The sequence below is a fragment of the Eleutherodactylus coqui genome, chromosome 2 (genome assembly GCF_035609145.1).
Source record: "Eleutherodactylus coqui strain aEleCoq1 chromosome 2, aEleCoq1.hap1, whole genome shotgun sequence".
Classification (NCBI taxonomy): Eukaryota; Metazoa; Chordata; class Amphibia; order Anura; family Eleutherodactylidae; genus Eleutherodactylus; species Eleutherodactylus coqui.
Genome location: NC_089838.1, coordinates 209,847,817 through 209,864,956, shown reverse-complemented (window position 1 = coordinate 209,864,956; position 17,140 = coordinate 209,847,817). Strand labels below are relative to the sequence as shown.

The 17,140-nt window shown below is 44.3% G+C and overlaps 1 protein-coding gene and 1 long non-coding RNA gene across 2 annotated transcripts in view; one reads left to right on the top strand and one right to left on the bottom strand.

Moving 5' to 3' along the window:
• The window catches only part of CSPG4 (chondroitin sulfate proteoglycan 4), a 123,984-nt gene that overhangs the window by 24,021 nt on the left and 82,823 nt on the right, over positions 1 to 17,140 (bottom strand). Inside the window, exons 4-5 of the mRNA XM_066592385.1 lie at positions 9,268 to 9,732; positions 8,549 to 8,725 (exon numbers count right to left, since the gene is read on the bottom strand). Of these exons, the coding sequence (XP_066448482.1) occupies positions 8,549 to 8,725; positions 9,268 to 9,732 (642 nt within the window). The remainder of the gene's footprint in view (positions 1 to 8,548; positions 8,726 to 9,267; positions 9,733 to 17,140) is intronic.
• The window catches only part of LOC136612196 (uncharacterized), a 110,598-nt gene that overhangs the window by 16,477 nt on the left and 76,981 nt on the right, over positions 1 to 17,140 (top strand). The window lies entirely within an intron of this gene.

Below are 17,140 nucleotides of genomic sequence, written 5' to 3'. Positions count from 1 at the left end.
TGATATAGGCTGATTTGGAGGTACTGAGTAATAAAATCTAGTCAGCTCAGGCACCTGGTATTGGCCACAGTTGTTAGTAGGCAAAACCTGTTTTTATGACAATATGATGGTTTAGCTTACAGTTCAATAGGTTTCATAAGGATCACCGTGCACTTCTGGATTTAAGCAGCTTGTTTAATGACAGGGTATCGAATAATATGTTTCCTGTTATAAGCCTAAGCTTTGTGGCAACTTCCAGAGCATACCGAAGTGAGGTTGTGTATTGTAACCTAAAGCCTGTGTGCAAGTAGGCCAAGATTTTCCTCTTCTTGTAGTTAATATTGTAAGAGAGGTAAAAAAAAATAGTGATGACACTTGGAACTCTTGAGGATTAATTAAAGGACCTCAGATCTGATCTTCCAAGGCTCTGTACCTGGCTACGTTTTGGCATTTGAGTTTTATGTCTCCCACTGTTTTCACTTTTGCACAAGGTAAATTTGCGAATAACCCAAGACTCCTCTTTCACTTGAGCAATTTAAAGCATATAAATATCACTTTCAGGGACAGCAGTGTGGCTTGTAAAGGGTTCTACTCTTATAAGGAGATCCTATATTTTCTTTAAACCTGTATACAAAGTAGGATAACAGTAGGCCTCACAAACTTGTCGAACTGGCCCACCAAGTGACATACTCTGCTTTGGTTTTGGTTCTCAAATTGCGCGGCAAAAAAAAAAAAGATCATTAATTTCTTATTATTCTGCAGGTTGAACAGAGCATAATCACTACATAGACTGCTGTAGATGTGCATTTGATGTAGTACAGCCTAGGATATTATACCTGCATCCTTAATAAAAGGGTTATCACAGAAAAGACATGTATTATCTACCCACAGGATAAGTGTTAAACAGGGGCATAGCTAAAGGAACATGGGCCCGGGTGCAAAAGTTTATCTTGGGACCCCCCAACTTCTCTTAACCGCTTAACACAGAGGTGTAACTTGAAGCTCCTGGGCCCCAATGCAAAACCTGTAACAGGGCCCCCAACTATAATACTTTATTCACAGTACTGGGTTCCCTATATGGAGAAGAGAGGCCTTATGGGCCCCCTAAGGCTCCTGGGCCCGGGTGCAACTGCATTCCCTATAGTTACACCAGTGGTGTTAAATATATAATTGCAGGGGAGGGTGGACACATCGCTGTAACCCTCAATGATCATCAGAACGGAGTCCCCTAGTAAATGGTGTGGCCGTGTGCATGCATGTCTACCACTCAATTCACTTCTATGGGCTAACGGAAATAGCCAAGCAATGTGCTCGGCTGTCTCAATACACAGTAAATGCAGTGGTGGTTATGCATGCATACCACCGCTCCATTTACTTGGGACAGTGTCCCAGCGGTTAGACTTACCCAGTCATCAATCAATTCTCACCTATCTTGTGGATAACTTCACAGGATAGCAGGATAGGAAAAAAGGTTTCCCGGCGCTCCAAGAGTCAAAGGATTGTAATAGACCCAATGGTCCGTACGTTATAACATGTGGTGCCTACAGCAGACGCCAGTCCGTTGGCGGCAGCCGCGTCGTATGATGGCAGGAGAAACCTACTGTAAAAGCCCTAAACTAAGCCCTAAACTAAGCCCTAGCTGCAGGAAAAAATAAAAAAGTAATAATACATCACCTAAGAGGCGCAATCAACTCCAGAGCGCGTCTTCTCCCCTGAAGCGCCATGTCACTCATCTTCAGTCTTCTGCCAGCCTTTCCTGGATTGGAGGATCAAAATGCCCGTCTCCAAGAAGGGCTGGCTGTGATTGGTTCACGAGCGCTGTGGCTCAGCCAACCAGAGCCAGCGCTTGAGGCACCAATCACAGTCATTTATTAAATCATTGAATGGCTGTGATTGGTTCATCCAGCACTGGCTCTGATTGGCTGAGCCAGTGATCGAGAACCAATCAGAGGCAGAGCTTCCTGGAGGCGGGGATTTTCAAAGACTCGGGCAGGAAACTCTGAAGGAGACTTCAAGCAACTGCAGGGAGCTTCAGGGGAGACACGTGAGGAGCAATGATTTTGTAGCCTGTGTGAAAGAGGCCTAAAGCTTTTGCTCATGCAATCTAGCAGGAGATTTTTTAGCTGTTTCTGTATTCTCTTCTCCAGCCTACACAGCACTCAATGAGCCCTAAGTAGTGAATAGAGGTAATGGCAGTGCCATTTCCACTTTTGGACCCGGTGATCACCGGCAACCCCTGACATGACAGAGCTCCTGGGTTTTACCACATCAGCCCTGCCAGTGACTATTGTCACTATAGGGGGATGGTTTTCCCTGTAACTGCAGTTCCAATTCATACAGTTACAGTGGAAAACTGCAAAATAGGAAAAAGAAATTACATTGTGAATGTCCACCAGTAGGTCTCATATGACGTCATGGGAGACATAGAGGTTTAAAACAATAAACTAAAATAAGTGAAAAAAAAAGTTATAGACTAAGGCCACCTGCACACGAACGGGTCGGATTCTGCAAGCGGAAGCCCTGCGATTCATCAGAGAAACAATTTGCGAGTGTTTGTGGACAATCATGGATGTGATCATTTTTCCGTGAGGAAAAAATATCGCAAACATGTGATTATATCAGAATTTTGCCCAACCCCCTGGAAAAAGCCTTTTACACAAAAGTTTAATGCTGAGACGACATTCTCTTGTGCTTTTGTGGTGCAGGGAGCTTAGAACCGCCATCAGAACGGCATACTGCTCTCGACTTGGGAGAGCAATGAACCTGCCCCTATCCAATCCCATATTGAATCCCCTGGCTGCTGCACTGGACAATGGTCTGCTCTTGAAAAAATCTGTCCTGCATTTCCCCCGCATTCCTGCTTCCTTTTATTCATTTTGTTATGTGGTCTCCTAGCAACCTGCGAACTATCTGCCTACAAATCTGTGCCAAACTGTGATTGCGGATGCACTGCGATTCGAATGCGTCGATAGAGATCAATGGAACCCATCTGTGCAGAATCCGAGCATGCTGCGATTTTTTTCAGCTCGATAAAAACTGCAATTCGCATTCGCATGTCTGCTTGAAGTTGCGGAAGTTTATGCCTTCCGATGGGCGAATATTACAGTGGATCGTCCGTGCGAATGCCGATCATGGATTCCGCAATTCAAATCTGTTCGTGTGCAGGAGGCCTAAAACACAAATACTGTTTATTTACAAAAAACCTCCTCACTGCAACTTAAACCATTACCCTAGCAGTCCTGTAAGCTGAGACTGGCCAATTTATGTATCAAAATGTCTGAAACAACATGGGGAACCCATTCTTAGGGCTCATTTACATGGCTGTAGGAGTTTTATGTGTGCCCGCCAGCACCGTAAAAATGCCTGAACGGCAAAGGGCCAGCGCATATATGCCGAGGCCGCAATGCCGTGGGGCCTGGGGAGACATTTCCCCTCGCTGGCTCACCTCCTCTTTCCTTCCCTTTGCAATGGGAGGGGTAGGGATGTGGGTGAAGCTAAGCTCCCTCCCCGCCCCTTGTCCGCAGCCAACAATAGGAGGGGCGTGGTGGGCTGAGCTTAACTCCACCCCCATCCCGCCCCTCAAATTGGAAACAGCGGCAAGAGGCGAAGAGGAGAAGAGAATGGGGAGGGAGTTTAGCAGTCACGCTGCTAAACTCCCTCCCAGCTCCCTTCTCCGACAGCTAACATAGGCTCCCATAGGAAGCTTTTACGCCACGGAAATACGCCCCTGTGCACTGATGCATTGTAATCCAATGCATCAGAGAGGCAGCATATATTGGCCGGGCGTGAAAACCCAGCCGATATACGCCCGTCTAAATAAGCCCGTATACTGTATTTTTGTATTAATAACTTTTTATACACATTGCCCCTAGTAAAACAAAACAAAAAAACCCTGAAAAAATGTAGTAAGAAACAGTCCTATATGTCACATAAAAGAGCACAGCAAAGAACAAGAAATAAAAAGGCCTCCTTCCCACGGACGTAATACGCGGCGAAAATCCGCCGCGTTGCCCGCAGCTATTAGGTTATATTGAACCTAATAGCTCAATGCTCACGGTGCGGAATTCCATCGCGGAATTCCGCACCGTGAAATGTCCCATCCTCACCCGCGGCAAGCTCTATTTGCCGCGGGTGTACGCGCGGCCGGCTTCCATTGCAGTCAATGGATGCCGTCCGCTCACGCTATCTTCCGCTGTAGCACAGCGGAAGATAGCGTGAAATCACCGCTCCGCCCACCGCCGCCGCGTCATATCACGCGGGCGGTGCGTCATATGACACGGCCGGCCGCGTCATGTGACGCTGTGGGCGTGTCTTGTGACGTGGCCGGCGTGTCACATGACGCTGCGGCGTGATGTGGGACCCAAGACGCCGGATCCGCTGGTAAGTATGGGGTCTCTGGGGGTGCCGTGACGGGCTTCGCCGCAGAATATTCCGCGGCGGAGCCCGTCACGGCCGTGTGCAGCCGGCCCAAAACTGCCACACGCATGTAATTTGCTAAAAAGCATCCTGTCTTTAAGGGGTTAAATGAATTGATAATAGAGTGTTGTGTCAGGTTTTTAGTAGCAGATTTCTGGAATCAAATTCAAAGTAGATTAACCATTTTGAAAATCAGCCATGAGCATAGCTAAGGGAGTGCAGAGGTAGTTATTGCAGTGGGGTCCGGCGCCTAACAGCCAGTAAACTGAGATTCATCAATACTGGATTTATCCATCTGTTTTCTCGTTTATACGAATGCCTGTTTGTTAGAGCGATTTCTCTCTTTAGGTCCAATGCTCACGGACAGATTATCGCTGCGGAACGCGGTCAGACATCCGCCGCAAATTCCGCAGCAATGTCCATCCATAGACATGCTGCGGTAAATGATTCTACCCTGCCTGAAAATCGCAGTTGATTTCCGCTTGCGGGGGAGAATCGCTGCATGTTCTATTCTGTGAGGAAAATCGCACAGACGGCTTACATTGCAGTCAATGGAAGCCGCCCGTCCCGCGATACTTCTGCAGTGAGCACTGCAGAAGTATTGCGGGAATCCACGTCACAACCCAGCGTCGGCACATCACGCGCTGCCCTGTGCATGCGCATCGACTTGCCAGGCGGGACACTCGCAAGGGATCCTGAGAGGTGAGTATAGGGTCTCTAGGGGGCGCCGGGTCTGATTTCGCTGCGATATTTCGCAGGTGGAATCAGACCCTGCCGTGGGCATCAGCCCTTAATAATATCGGTAATATAATTGTATTTATCCATAGATCTATAAATCAGGGCTAATGTGAAGATGTATAAGGGAAGTTCCCTACATGCTGTTTTTTATCTAGCAGCTCTGGGATGGGGAGGCATCCTGCAGCTGAGCAGGTACTGTATTGTTACTGCTATAGGGAGAAGCAACAGCCAAACATGTCCGGCACTGCTATATTCCATCGGAGGATTGGACATGTTAACATCCCACAAGCCAAAGCTTGTTTTTCCCAACAGCAGACTTTGGGGGACAGAGAGGGTCGCTAATGCACATTAGTTTGTTGATGGACCCTATCAACATTGGGTGGGTCTATCAATAAATATGTAATGTTTATGTCCAGCTTATGACATTAGGATGCTGCTACTGCGGATGGGCTCCACAATTGTTTTTTCTGAGGCCCCTACAGACCTTCTTCATATATATATGTCTGAGTTAAAAAATAAAAGCAGTAAACATCCGTGAAATTGACTTATTTTATGGTATCTCATACGTTGCATACATAAATGTTGCATGCCATCTACCAATAGGTATGCTGTGCACCATCAGGTGGTATTGTTGCTATGGGCAAGCTTGATATTATTTGCAGCTAACAAAGTTAGGCAGAAACATTAGAAAGCTTTGTAATGAGGAGCAATGAGGACACCTGGTGGATAAATGCATGTAGTACAGCTCTCACAGCTGCGGGCAGTCATGACTCAGTGATGTGTTTTATAACTTCGTATTCAAACAATGGAGGTTATGTTTGAAAATTAGATGAAGGAAGAATGTTTATTTTGGCCACAGCAGCAGTTTTTTTCCCAACTTATTTAATACATACGGATAATTGCCTCATAGGTTCCAAAGATATACAAGTAAAGCTGATACAATATGATACATTCTGACAAAACAGAATCCTGCAGTGGTGCACACAGGATTTGGTAAAAAGAAGGAAAGGAGATTGCTAGAAATGTACTGTTATATACTGGAGCACCTGGCAAACCCAGGCTGGTGCTGGGGCCCACTGGACCTGGGCAGCCACGCAGAATTGGGATCAATCTGGTCATCGGTCATTGAAATCAATTATACTGACAATGGAGCTGCAGGAAGCCGATTGTTTCCTGCTCCACTACCTGCCACCGTCTCCATCACTCAGGTGGTGCAATTATGTCATTGCATCACCTGTATTGTTCCACATGATCCTAGCCAGGATGGACGAAGGCAGAGTGTGGAGTATGATGAAAGTGAGTGAGTTTTATATTTTATTTTATGCTATTGCCAGTTGAAGTGAGGCCTTATTAACTGTTCTGGGGGTACAGTAGGGCCTATAAATGATTTGGGACACAGTGGCGTCTATAATTGACTTAGGACACAGTTGGGCCTTATGCATTACTCGGGGCGCAGTGGGGCTTATAAATTAATCGGATGGCACAGTTGGGCCTAAAAATGACTCAGGGTGCATAGCAAGGCCTTAAAATTACTAAGGAGGCAGAGCTGGGTCTAAAAAATTACTAAGCGTACAGAGTGGGACATATAAATTACTATGACTTGGTCGCCCAAGGACCAATGTAAACCTAGAGCCAAACCTAGTTACTTATGTTAGAAAAAAGAAGTGTAAGTGATGTGTACCATTTGTGACATATGTGACACTTGAAAAAGACAGTGCCAAAGGATTAGCTTCTCCTTTTTAAATGCACCCCACTGACCCTTGTACACTACTGGACTGTGTCTTGCCAGCAACCTCACTGCTGCTGTCCTGCAAGCATACATGCACATCCTTCAGAAGCTAGAGGTCACAGTAACAACTCACGTCCATGGGCATTTAGTACACCACTTATTATGCATGCGATGCACGACGGTGAATGGAGTCAATGGACTTTTATCGATCCACCACATGAGCATGTAGACACTGCATGTAGATATGCATGAAAAATAGATTGAAGCATGCTCTATTTCTCGGCGGACCACGCATCGGTTGCCCTATACTTTGGTACAGGCAGCGTTTGCAAACACTGTCGATATGCAATACATTGCATATGGGTGGCTATTTCATATGCAACCCCACTATGAAACAGAGCGGAGAATTAAAAAAAGAAAGACTGAGTCACACTGCGCATGACCGCGTGCGTGTAATACATGGGCATGCGCGGTACACTCCATGTCTCTCTGGCAGAGCCAGTATGTACAAGCACCAGTACGGCCATGGACATGAGGCCTAAGTAGGAAGGAACCTTATACTTGCTGCTTGCTTTTGTCTTTAGCTTCAGTGACAGCAGTCAGAGGTGAAAGACTGCCAACATTTTGGAGATGCAGCTTAGGATCAGGGGCACAAGCTCTTGGGGTTCAGCACTGTTGAAGCCAATGAGAGGGGGGATTACCCTGTTAACTTGAAGTTCCAATGCCAAAGTCTGGAATAGTGCCCCCAACTATCATAGGGTATTGTATTTCTTTCTCATATAGGACAGGGGATCTTTTTGGCTCCTTAGGTGCCAGGGATTTGGTGCAATCACACCCTTCATACCCCCTGTAGTTACCATCATCCCTGCTCATGATGATGTAGGCCTCATGTCCACGGGGAAATTCGGGCTAGCACAGATTCCCTGTGCAGAATCCCATAGCAGGTCCCTCCTGGCCGCAGACAAGAGACCAAGAAATATATTATACTGACCTGTCTGGACGCTGCGGGATTTCCCTCTATCGCGGCCCGGATCCTGTTTCTTCCACCAGGCAGATGTACTTGGCACGCCGGCGCCTTGCACACTTTTTTTTAAAGCTCCTGCTTTCCTGCGGTCCCGCAGCACCGCACAATAACAGCAATGTTCGTGCCACTGGATCGGACAGCTTCCACTGGCTTCAATGGAAGCTGTGGGAGCCGTCCATGTGAGAAAACCGCACAAAATACAGCATGCTGCGGGTGGTTTCCTGTGCGTGCGATCCACGCGCCAGGTAAAAATGGCATCTGCGGGTATTTAATTACCTGCGGGTGTCCAATAATTCCCTATGGGCGTGGATTGCGCATGCGAGAGACCCGCATGTATTTACTAATTCTATTATCCCCGTGGACATTGAGCCTTAAATCTCATTGGATATGCTGATACGTTATAATAATGTTTAGCAGAAAATAAACTCCGGCCTAGCTTTTCAAGTATATATTCATTTTTTTCAAGCTATGATGCTAGAAAGATCACCGACTTGAAACTCCGTAAAAAAGGGGCATTGTATGTTTTTGTTTTTATACCTAAAGTTAGTAGCCAAGTTTGAAGGTAAAAGAAACTAAAGAAGAAACATTGTATACCTGAGTGAATTAATGGTGAAAAGACACCTGCATGGTCACTAGTAGTTATTGCAATCGCCTAAACTTACCTGTAGCCCATTGTTGATGACCACACGCGGCTTCTTATCAATTACAGCCTGGACAATAACTTGGATTGTTACTGGCAGACTACGATGGTTCACATCCGAAGCATTGACCATAACCATGAAACTGTCATTCCTGGTCTTTCTGCCATCATGCTCATAAAATACTCGTCCCCGGCTAAGCTGAAGAGAAATGATCATAATCATGTTACTAGAGAAGTATATATTGTATAGGACAGTGAGGGCATTATAAACCTGGTTGTAGTCCTCTCCATGACAGTGCACTGAAAGGTAGATAAACTATATACTTTAATTATTTGATGGACAGGTCGTATAAATGAATCAAGGCTGAGATTAATACAATAGACTTCATATTCCTGTCAAACCATGTCACTTGAAATGTCAGGCGTCAGGGGCAATTATTGTGTTTGTTCCAGACATGCCTTGCATTGTCATAGTTATTGTTCTAACATGATCTAGAATGGGACACTTGATTTTTTTCATGGGATTCATTCATTTTTTCCAAGTTACCTTATAAGTACAGAACAGTGATGACAAACACACTGAAATTCATATTGGAGGGGTAATAGGCTGAAGTGGATGGACAAATATCTTTTTTCGGCTTAACATACTATGTAACTGCAAAAGACACCCATATATTAATAATGCTAGTGCTAGGATCTTAATACCTGCTCTGATAAATGGAATTTAAGGGAGATCCTTACCTCAATCCAATTGAAGTCTCGTAAATTATCTTTCTCTTGATTGATGATACGTCCATTCTTTGGGGCTTCAAGTATTATAAAGTCTAGGTTGAGACCCAAGTAGTAGTCATTGGGGATCTGAAGAATGCTGCTGGATAAGGCAGTTGTCCCACCCTCCACCACCTTCACTTCATTAGCTTCCAAAGGTATGTTAACAGATAAAATCTCAAGAGGAACTGCTATCTCTTGGGTTGTTCCGCCTGCAGACACTTCTAGCATCATCTGGTCAGGGAGCATGTCTGTGGACGAGTGCAGATACAGGATCTTTCCGTTGTTAATATCTTCCTGAGTAAAAGTGTATACAAAGTCCAAGCTTGGTGATCCATCCGAAGATAGTTCTCCACTAAAAGAAACCAAGTGTCCAAAATACGGAGAGCCTATAAGACTGTACGCAATTTTATGAGGGGATATGCCCTCTGCAGAGACCTGATAACACAAGATAAATCGCTTGTTAAACAATGACTGTGCATAATCTTTTAAGTAAAGCTTAAATAACTTGGTTTCAGTTGTGTTCGGTTATGGGGACAAGTCTGCTCTACTCTTAACCCAAACTGCACAAAAGCATATATTGTTCATTTATCAAGCCTAGCGGTTCATACACTAGTCTTAATCTTATTTGTACTGGGGTAAAGGCCCATTTAGACCAATCGATTCTCTCTCAAAATTCAAAAACCGTCTTTTGAGCGAGAATCGTTGGGTCTAAATGCACGGATATCATGCAGTTTTCATGTATGAGTCGCTCCTCGCTCAATTCTAGTTTTTTTGAATTGAGCGATGAACTCTTATCAGAGGTGCAGGCTGTTATCACAGTCAGCAGCGCTGATAAAATTCTTTCGACTCGCGTCCCGCTGGTAGTTCACAGCGGGATGTGAGCTATAAGCGCAGAGAACAATGCAGCTGTTTGCATATGCAGAACAGCTGTATTGTTTGCTGAACAATAGCGGAAGTATCCCGCTCCACCTGCATAGATCTTAAGTAGCTACTATGCAAAGATTAAAGTATAGACTATGCAAAGATGAAAGCTCAAAACTGTCACTCAAACTGTTGTTTGAGCGATTTTTTTTTTTGAGCGATTATCTGTCAGTGTAAACGGGGTCTAAAATGCACTTGCCTCTTCATAAATTCGGTGCCTCACCGGTCTCCATGCACCAAACACCAGCTCATTTATATTTGCACTATAGTTTATGCCAATTTGTGGTATAAACTATATCAAAGTTACCGGGCCGTGGGAAGCCATGTCCTTTCCCTAAACCAACGCACTTTTCTATAAAGTGATAAGTGCAACATCAAAAGTCACAAATTTTTGTGGAAAACGTGTGCGCCAAAATTTGTGACTTTTTTATTTCACAATTCTGGTGCATAGCCAATGATAAATTAACCCCATTGTGCTATGTGACCAATACTGAAAAAAGCAGACACATACTGTAGTTCTCAGTCTGCTGTACTTATGTGGTGCCATAGCTTCTTTCAACCCACTTTGCCAGTGAGTAACAGTCTGCCTTGTATCTATGTATTCATACACAGCCCATCAGTCATTAGTGAGAAAATTGGGGTGACTGCTCCCCTCATGTACCCAGCAGACTCAGAACTATGCCTCCACTGTCTAATGTATTAGGCTGTATTAGACAAACAGTACAGTATTTTTTTTGTCAAGAGGCTAATAGTGGAATGGAAGTATCCCCAAAATATGTTGCCCTTGCATAGGGCAGAATATTCAGATGACAGGTCTGCGTTAAAATGAAGCTCCATGTGCATGTCCAGCAATTCACTAATATAACATTATAGTCAAAACAGCACCTCCTACATGTAAAGGTCATGATTGCTATCCTCTACGTGCTTTCAGAGGAAACCGGTCTGTATTCTGTGAATGGAGTAAATAGATGGCCTTTGCCAGCACTCTCTCTGCTCTTTTCACTTCTGTAAATGGCTCCTATATTGTACTCGCAGAAAGGAATTTCATTTCTATGCTCTTGCATTGCACAATTCTGATGACGGCATTATGATGAAAGATAATTGCTAACATGAAATTCCTATTATAATCTGACATAATTATAATTCATTGGGCCCCATTGCAAAATCAAGCATTGGCCCGCACCTTATTGACAGCAAGCTGGACTGTAGTGATACATATAGCACTATAACCAACTACTTTAGGGTCATTATACACAGGGCGACCTGTCGGGTGTAGATGCCAAGAGGTCGTCCTAGCAATGATCGTTCCTGTGCTTTTACATAGGAACAATCATCGCTCAGTGAATGGAGGTGGAGCGGGCCAGGAATCGTTGAGGCCTCCCCACCTCTATTCACAGTAAATAGACAGTTATCATAGATGAATGACTGCCTGTTTACATGGGCCGATTGTCATTCAGTTTTATGCATGTGTTGAGTGGGCCCACATAGTGTAGTGTAGGGGGTAGTGCTCCCAACTCAGAGGGTTCTCCAAGACAGAGTAGGGGCGTTGCTGGGGGTAAGATGTTAATACCCTTGCCGTCTCCAGTGACTGGCAATGCTGTAGAGAAACTGTCCTCTGTCCGTCAGGGTAGTCTCTTGGCTAAATTTCCCCAGGCTCTGATAGTATCTCCTATCACACCCTTGTAACACAAGGGAGACGGGTTGATGCCGCCAAGTGAACAGCCGATCCATGATGCTCAACAACAAACAGATTTATGGGTTAATATATTGGCCATAATCGAGAGGTACAGATAACCTGAACATTGCAAATAATTTTAACACAAGGATATTCTCTCGTATAAAGGCATACACTGCGCATGTAGTGTGACCGCTCTCTCCAAGAGGCAACAGCCAAGGGAAATGATTTGTTTCTCTTTCTGTGCCCAAAAAGCAGTTAAGTCTTGCAAGTGCCGAGTGCTAGTACTCCTGTTCCAAGGAGCAGACACAGTAGGCTATGCAGCACCTGAAGAGCACGAGTCCTGTCTATTTATCTCAATATGACCTCCGCCGAGCTCCTTCTCTGCCGAAGGCACTTCTGCTTCACTTAGACTCTCCATTGAAGAATCCCTGCACTCCTGGCTGAGAGACGGGAAAACACGGGAAACCTCACCCGGCCCGGACACGGAAAGGATTGACAGATTGATAGCTCTTTCTCAATTCTGTGGGTGGTGGTGCATGGCCGTTCTTAGTTGGTGGAGCGATTTGTCTGGTTAATTCCGATAACGAACGAGACTCCCCCATGCTAACTAGCTACGCGACCCCCGGCGGTCCGCGTCCAGCTTCTTAGAGGGACAAGTGGCTTTCAGCCACGCGAGATCGAGAAATAACAGGTCTGTGATGCCCTTAGCCTCATTAAAAGTCTCATTAAAAGTTTTGTTGAATTTCAAACTTCTGGATTATCAGTATGCACCCTGGAGCATAATCTTACACTTTGTGGAGGACACTCTGAGGAGGGGGCATCTGTTCATCATACCCCCCTCCTTTCAAGTAAGTGTTAGACCTCTCTATTACATACATGTGAACCTGTCCTCAGTTTACTCCATTTTTTGAGCGCGGATCCTTTTCTGACTTTGCATTTTCTGTTATATCTGGCGGAGTTCTGGCCTCAGAACCCCCAGTTTGTATCTGCAGCTCTCCTTTGAATCAGAGGATTGGAGTACTGAGGTAAAGTCGCATTGTGACCGCATCCGCACATTCCAGCAAGGGCGGATTGGATATACCTGTGGCGCTCTCTACCTTTTTCTGACTTTCAATACTCCTGGCTGAGAGACGGAACTGATACTGCAGCCACCCGCCCTCCAAACCTAAAGCACGTCCACTGACTCTCACGGCTTCCAACAACCAACCCAACTGCAAACCCTTTCTGGTTCCTACCATGCCCAACACATCCTGTCCAGTATTAATCACAACATTGCAGCAGCATAAGGTACATTAACCGCATTTTAACTATCGTCTAGTAGACAACGGTAACTCACATTATGCATTAAATCCACGTCTTCATCATTAACAAATAAACTAGCAGCCATTACACCTTTTCCTAATGTTTCTGCCCAACCCCAAGTGCTACCCCTCTACACATGCATAAACCAAACGGCAAAAGATAAGCAAACAAATTAGCGTTCATTCAATACATAGATTTATACTGAAGGACAATTGTTCAGAGTCTCGCTGGATGGTGGGAATCTCAACAATTTATCTGCTTGTGTAAAAGGGCCCGTACTTGAGCAATGACCAAACGATGGGAAGAATTGTCATATATCCCACATTAGCGCGCCATCACGACATTTCTGCGTCTGAAAGGGCCCAGTAGCAGCTGCTAGGGGACTAGTTACAAGTATGTTCATGACTATAATAATGGATTTAAGCGACTACAATGTGCTGCTTGACTTCAGAAGAAAACAGAAACAGAAGAGACTAGTATTCTTTTTGTTCCATGCTATTGCTTTAAGTTGACAGCTGTTACAGAAGTAGTGCTATTTTCTAGCGGGTAAGTATATGGAAACGTGGAGCTTTGTTCTGAGTGATTATTTTCTACTTTTCAAGGAAATGGCAATGTTTTTGGACTCAAGAGAAAATCCATACTCAGAGGGTCGCAGCATGTCCATAAAATTTACAGCAAATTCTCTCCTTGATTATTAAGAATCTCATCAGCAAGGTAGAACGTTTCTTTTGATCAAGGAGTAGAAAAGATTTATATGTCTTTTTGGATGAGGTTCAAGTGAAAATGTACAAGAAAAATCAGTAGCCCTAAAGTGAAGCTTGTGTGAATAATTGAATTAGGGCTTGTTCACAGGGATTGTGTTTTCTGTTCTGCTGTTCTGTAAGAAGAGCATCAATATGGAAAGAAATGGTTCTGTTTTTCTTCCCATTGATGTCAATGGGATTTTCTGAGCTTTAATTAAGCTCACTTTGGTTCCGTTACATCTACTTTCTATTTTTTTTATGGAAATAAGTTGTGCAGAACAGAATGCAGCACTTTTTTCAGCTACAATACAGAGCAAACGAAAAAGACCGTTTAGTTTTTTTTATATTATAGTCAATGGGTGTTTGGAACTAAATGGAAAGGTTTGTGTTTAGCTCAGTTTTGTTGTTTGTTTAACAGATTAGTATTAAGGGTGCAGTCACACAACCGTATATCGGCTGGGTTTTCACGCCGGCCGATATACGGCGTCTCTCTCTGCAGGGGGAGGAGGCTGGAAGAGCCGGGAGCAGTGCACTGAGCTCCTGCCCCCTCTCTGCCTCCTCTCTACCCCCCAGGAGAATTTCAAAAGGAGGACCAGCACACTGGATAACTTTACTTAGAAAATTCTTCTTTTATTCCCCAGTAAAAAAGCATAAAAAGACTGCCTCTCCTCATTGCAAATAGTGCAGAGTGGCGGAGAGGGGGTGGAGAGGAGGCAGAGAGGGGGCGGGAGCTCAGAGCACTGCTCCTGGCTCTTCCAGCCTCCTCCACCTGCAGAGAGAGGCGCCGTATATCGGCTGGACGTGAAAACCGAGCCGATATACAGTCGTGTGAATGCAGCCTAAGGGTGCTTTCACGCTTTGCTGATTTGCTGCGGATTTTGGTGCAGATCTGCAGCAGATTTCCCCCTTTCAATTGAATTTAAATTGAACATATAAAATCTGCTGCATTACACCCTTGCATCAAAATCCGCCACAATGTGCACTAAAGCAGCTACGTGTGAACACACTCTTGATGACTGTGCGAAGAAGGGAAGGAAGACAAAAATGTTCTCTAGTGACAAAATGGATGTAAATACAACAAAACTGAAACAAAGTGATTTTTCAATTGTACTATGTAATACCTTTTTCATGTGACTATTCATCTACAGTGGTTCCAGAAAAAGTCTCCAGACACTTTCACTTTTTTACATTTTGTTATGTTTTGTCCTTGTGCAAACTAAAAAAATATCAAGTTTTCTCCCATCATTCTGAATCAATAATAATAAAGTGAAAACAGAATGTTAGAAATCTTTGTAAATTTTAAAAAGTAAAAATGGACATTTTGCATTGACATAAGTATTCACATCCTTTAGTATGACACTTGAAGCTTAACTCTGGGGGCCTCCCATTTGTCTTGATCAACTTTTAGATGTTTCTACATCTTGATGTAAATTCACCTGTGGTAAATTCACTTGATTGGACATAATTCTAAAAGACCCACCCCTGTTCATATAAGGTCTCACAGCTCACAATGCATATCAGAGCCAAAACCAAGCCATAAGGAGAAAGAACTGCCTGCAGAGCTCCGAGACAGGATTGGAGAATGCTACAAATAAAGTTCTGCTGAACTGCAAGTTCCCAAGAGCGCAGTGGTCTTCATGAATGGAAGAAGTTTGGAACAACCAGGACCTTTTGTAGAGCTGGCTGACCCACGAAAGTAAGTAATCGGGGAGAAGAGCCTTGGTAAGAGAGGTGACCAAGAACTCAATGGTCACTCTGGCTAAGCTCCGAAGATCCTGTGTACAGCTGGAAGAATCTTTCAGCACTCCACCAATCTGGGCTTTATGGCAAGAGTGGGCAGAAAGAAGATTCTCCTTAGTAAATACACATGAAATTCTGCCTGGAGTTTGTCAAAAAGCACTTGAAAGATTCTCTGGTCTGATTAAACCAATATTAAACTTTTTGGCCTCAATTCTAAGCGTTCTGTCTGAAGGACACCAGGCACCGCTTATCACCTGGCCAATACCAAACCTACAGTGAAGCATGGTGGTGGCAGCATCATGCTGTGGCGGTATCTTTCAGCAGCTGGGATAGGAAGACCGGTCAGGGTTGATGGAAAGCTGAATGGAGCAAAGTACAGAGATATTCATAATAAAAAACGGATCCACAACGCAAGGAACCTCAGACTGGACAGAAGGTTCCCCTTCCAACAAGACAATCACTCTAAGCACACAGCCAAGACAACACAGGAGTGGATTAGAGCAAACCATGTGTGCAAATCTTGCGTCATCATACCAGAAGACTGGAGGCTGTAATCGTTGCCATTGGTGCTTCAGCTAAGTACTGAGTACTGTCAATGCAAAATGTTAGTTTTTAACTGTATGGTATGTTCACATGTAGTGGAGTTGGTGCAGATTTTCCGCAGCAGAAAAGCCACACCAAAATCGACATCAAAATCCAGCTAGTACTACTGCTGCATCTCATTGTCAGCTCTGCTGTGTAGATAGGGACAGAGTCAGCAGAGGGTGGGGATTAAATCACAGTTCTGCTGTACTGCTGGAAGCCTAGATAAGGCAGGACAGCACCACTATATACACAGGTGATGCTGTCTATTTATGCCTATGGTAATGCTCTGGTCCTTGGGAAAGGGGCTGTACTTCATCTCTTCCTGGATACTGTAATATTTTGTATAGATAGGTAGATAGATCCCGATCTCCCCTGAGAAACCTGCAGATCTTCCATATTCAGTTTGATATACTCTTACTAGTGTTGTGCCTACCTGCGTAACCTTTCTGTTGAGCACATTTTTACCTCCCCCACCCTCCACCAACTACTTGTCAGGTTTCACATACTTGTGTGCTTGTTGCTTTTTATCTTTCAGTATCTGTTGTGACAGTGTAAAATATGCTTAGGAGAACTGATCACTAACATTACTGTCATACTGTAATATGCATTTTATGTAAAATTGCTACTAACAAATACTATGGTGCCATTAGTGCACAATAGTTTTTGTAGCTGTCAACAGCTGGGGAACCACATGCAGGGGAGCTTGTGAGTCAATGCAATATACTAATACTGTACTGTTTTGTGAGCATTAACTACTTATGCATGTACTAATGATACTGTTCTAAAAATGTTTACTACTTCCCTTAGGACGTTTGTGGGCTATCTTTTTTGATTACCTATCCTCAGGTTAGGTCATCAATAGTTGATCAGCTGC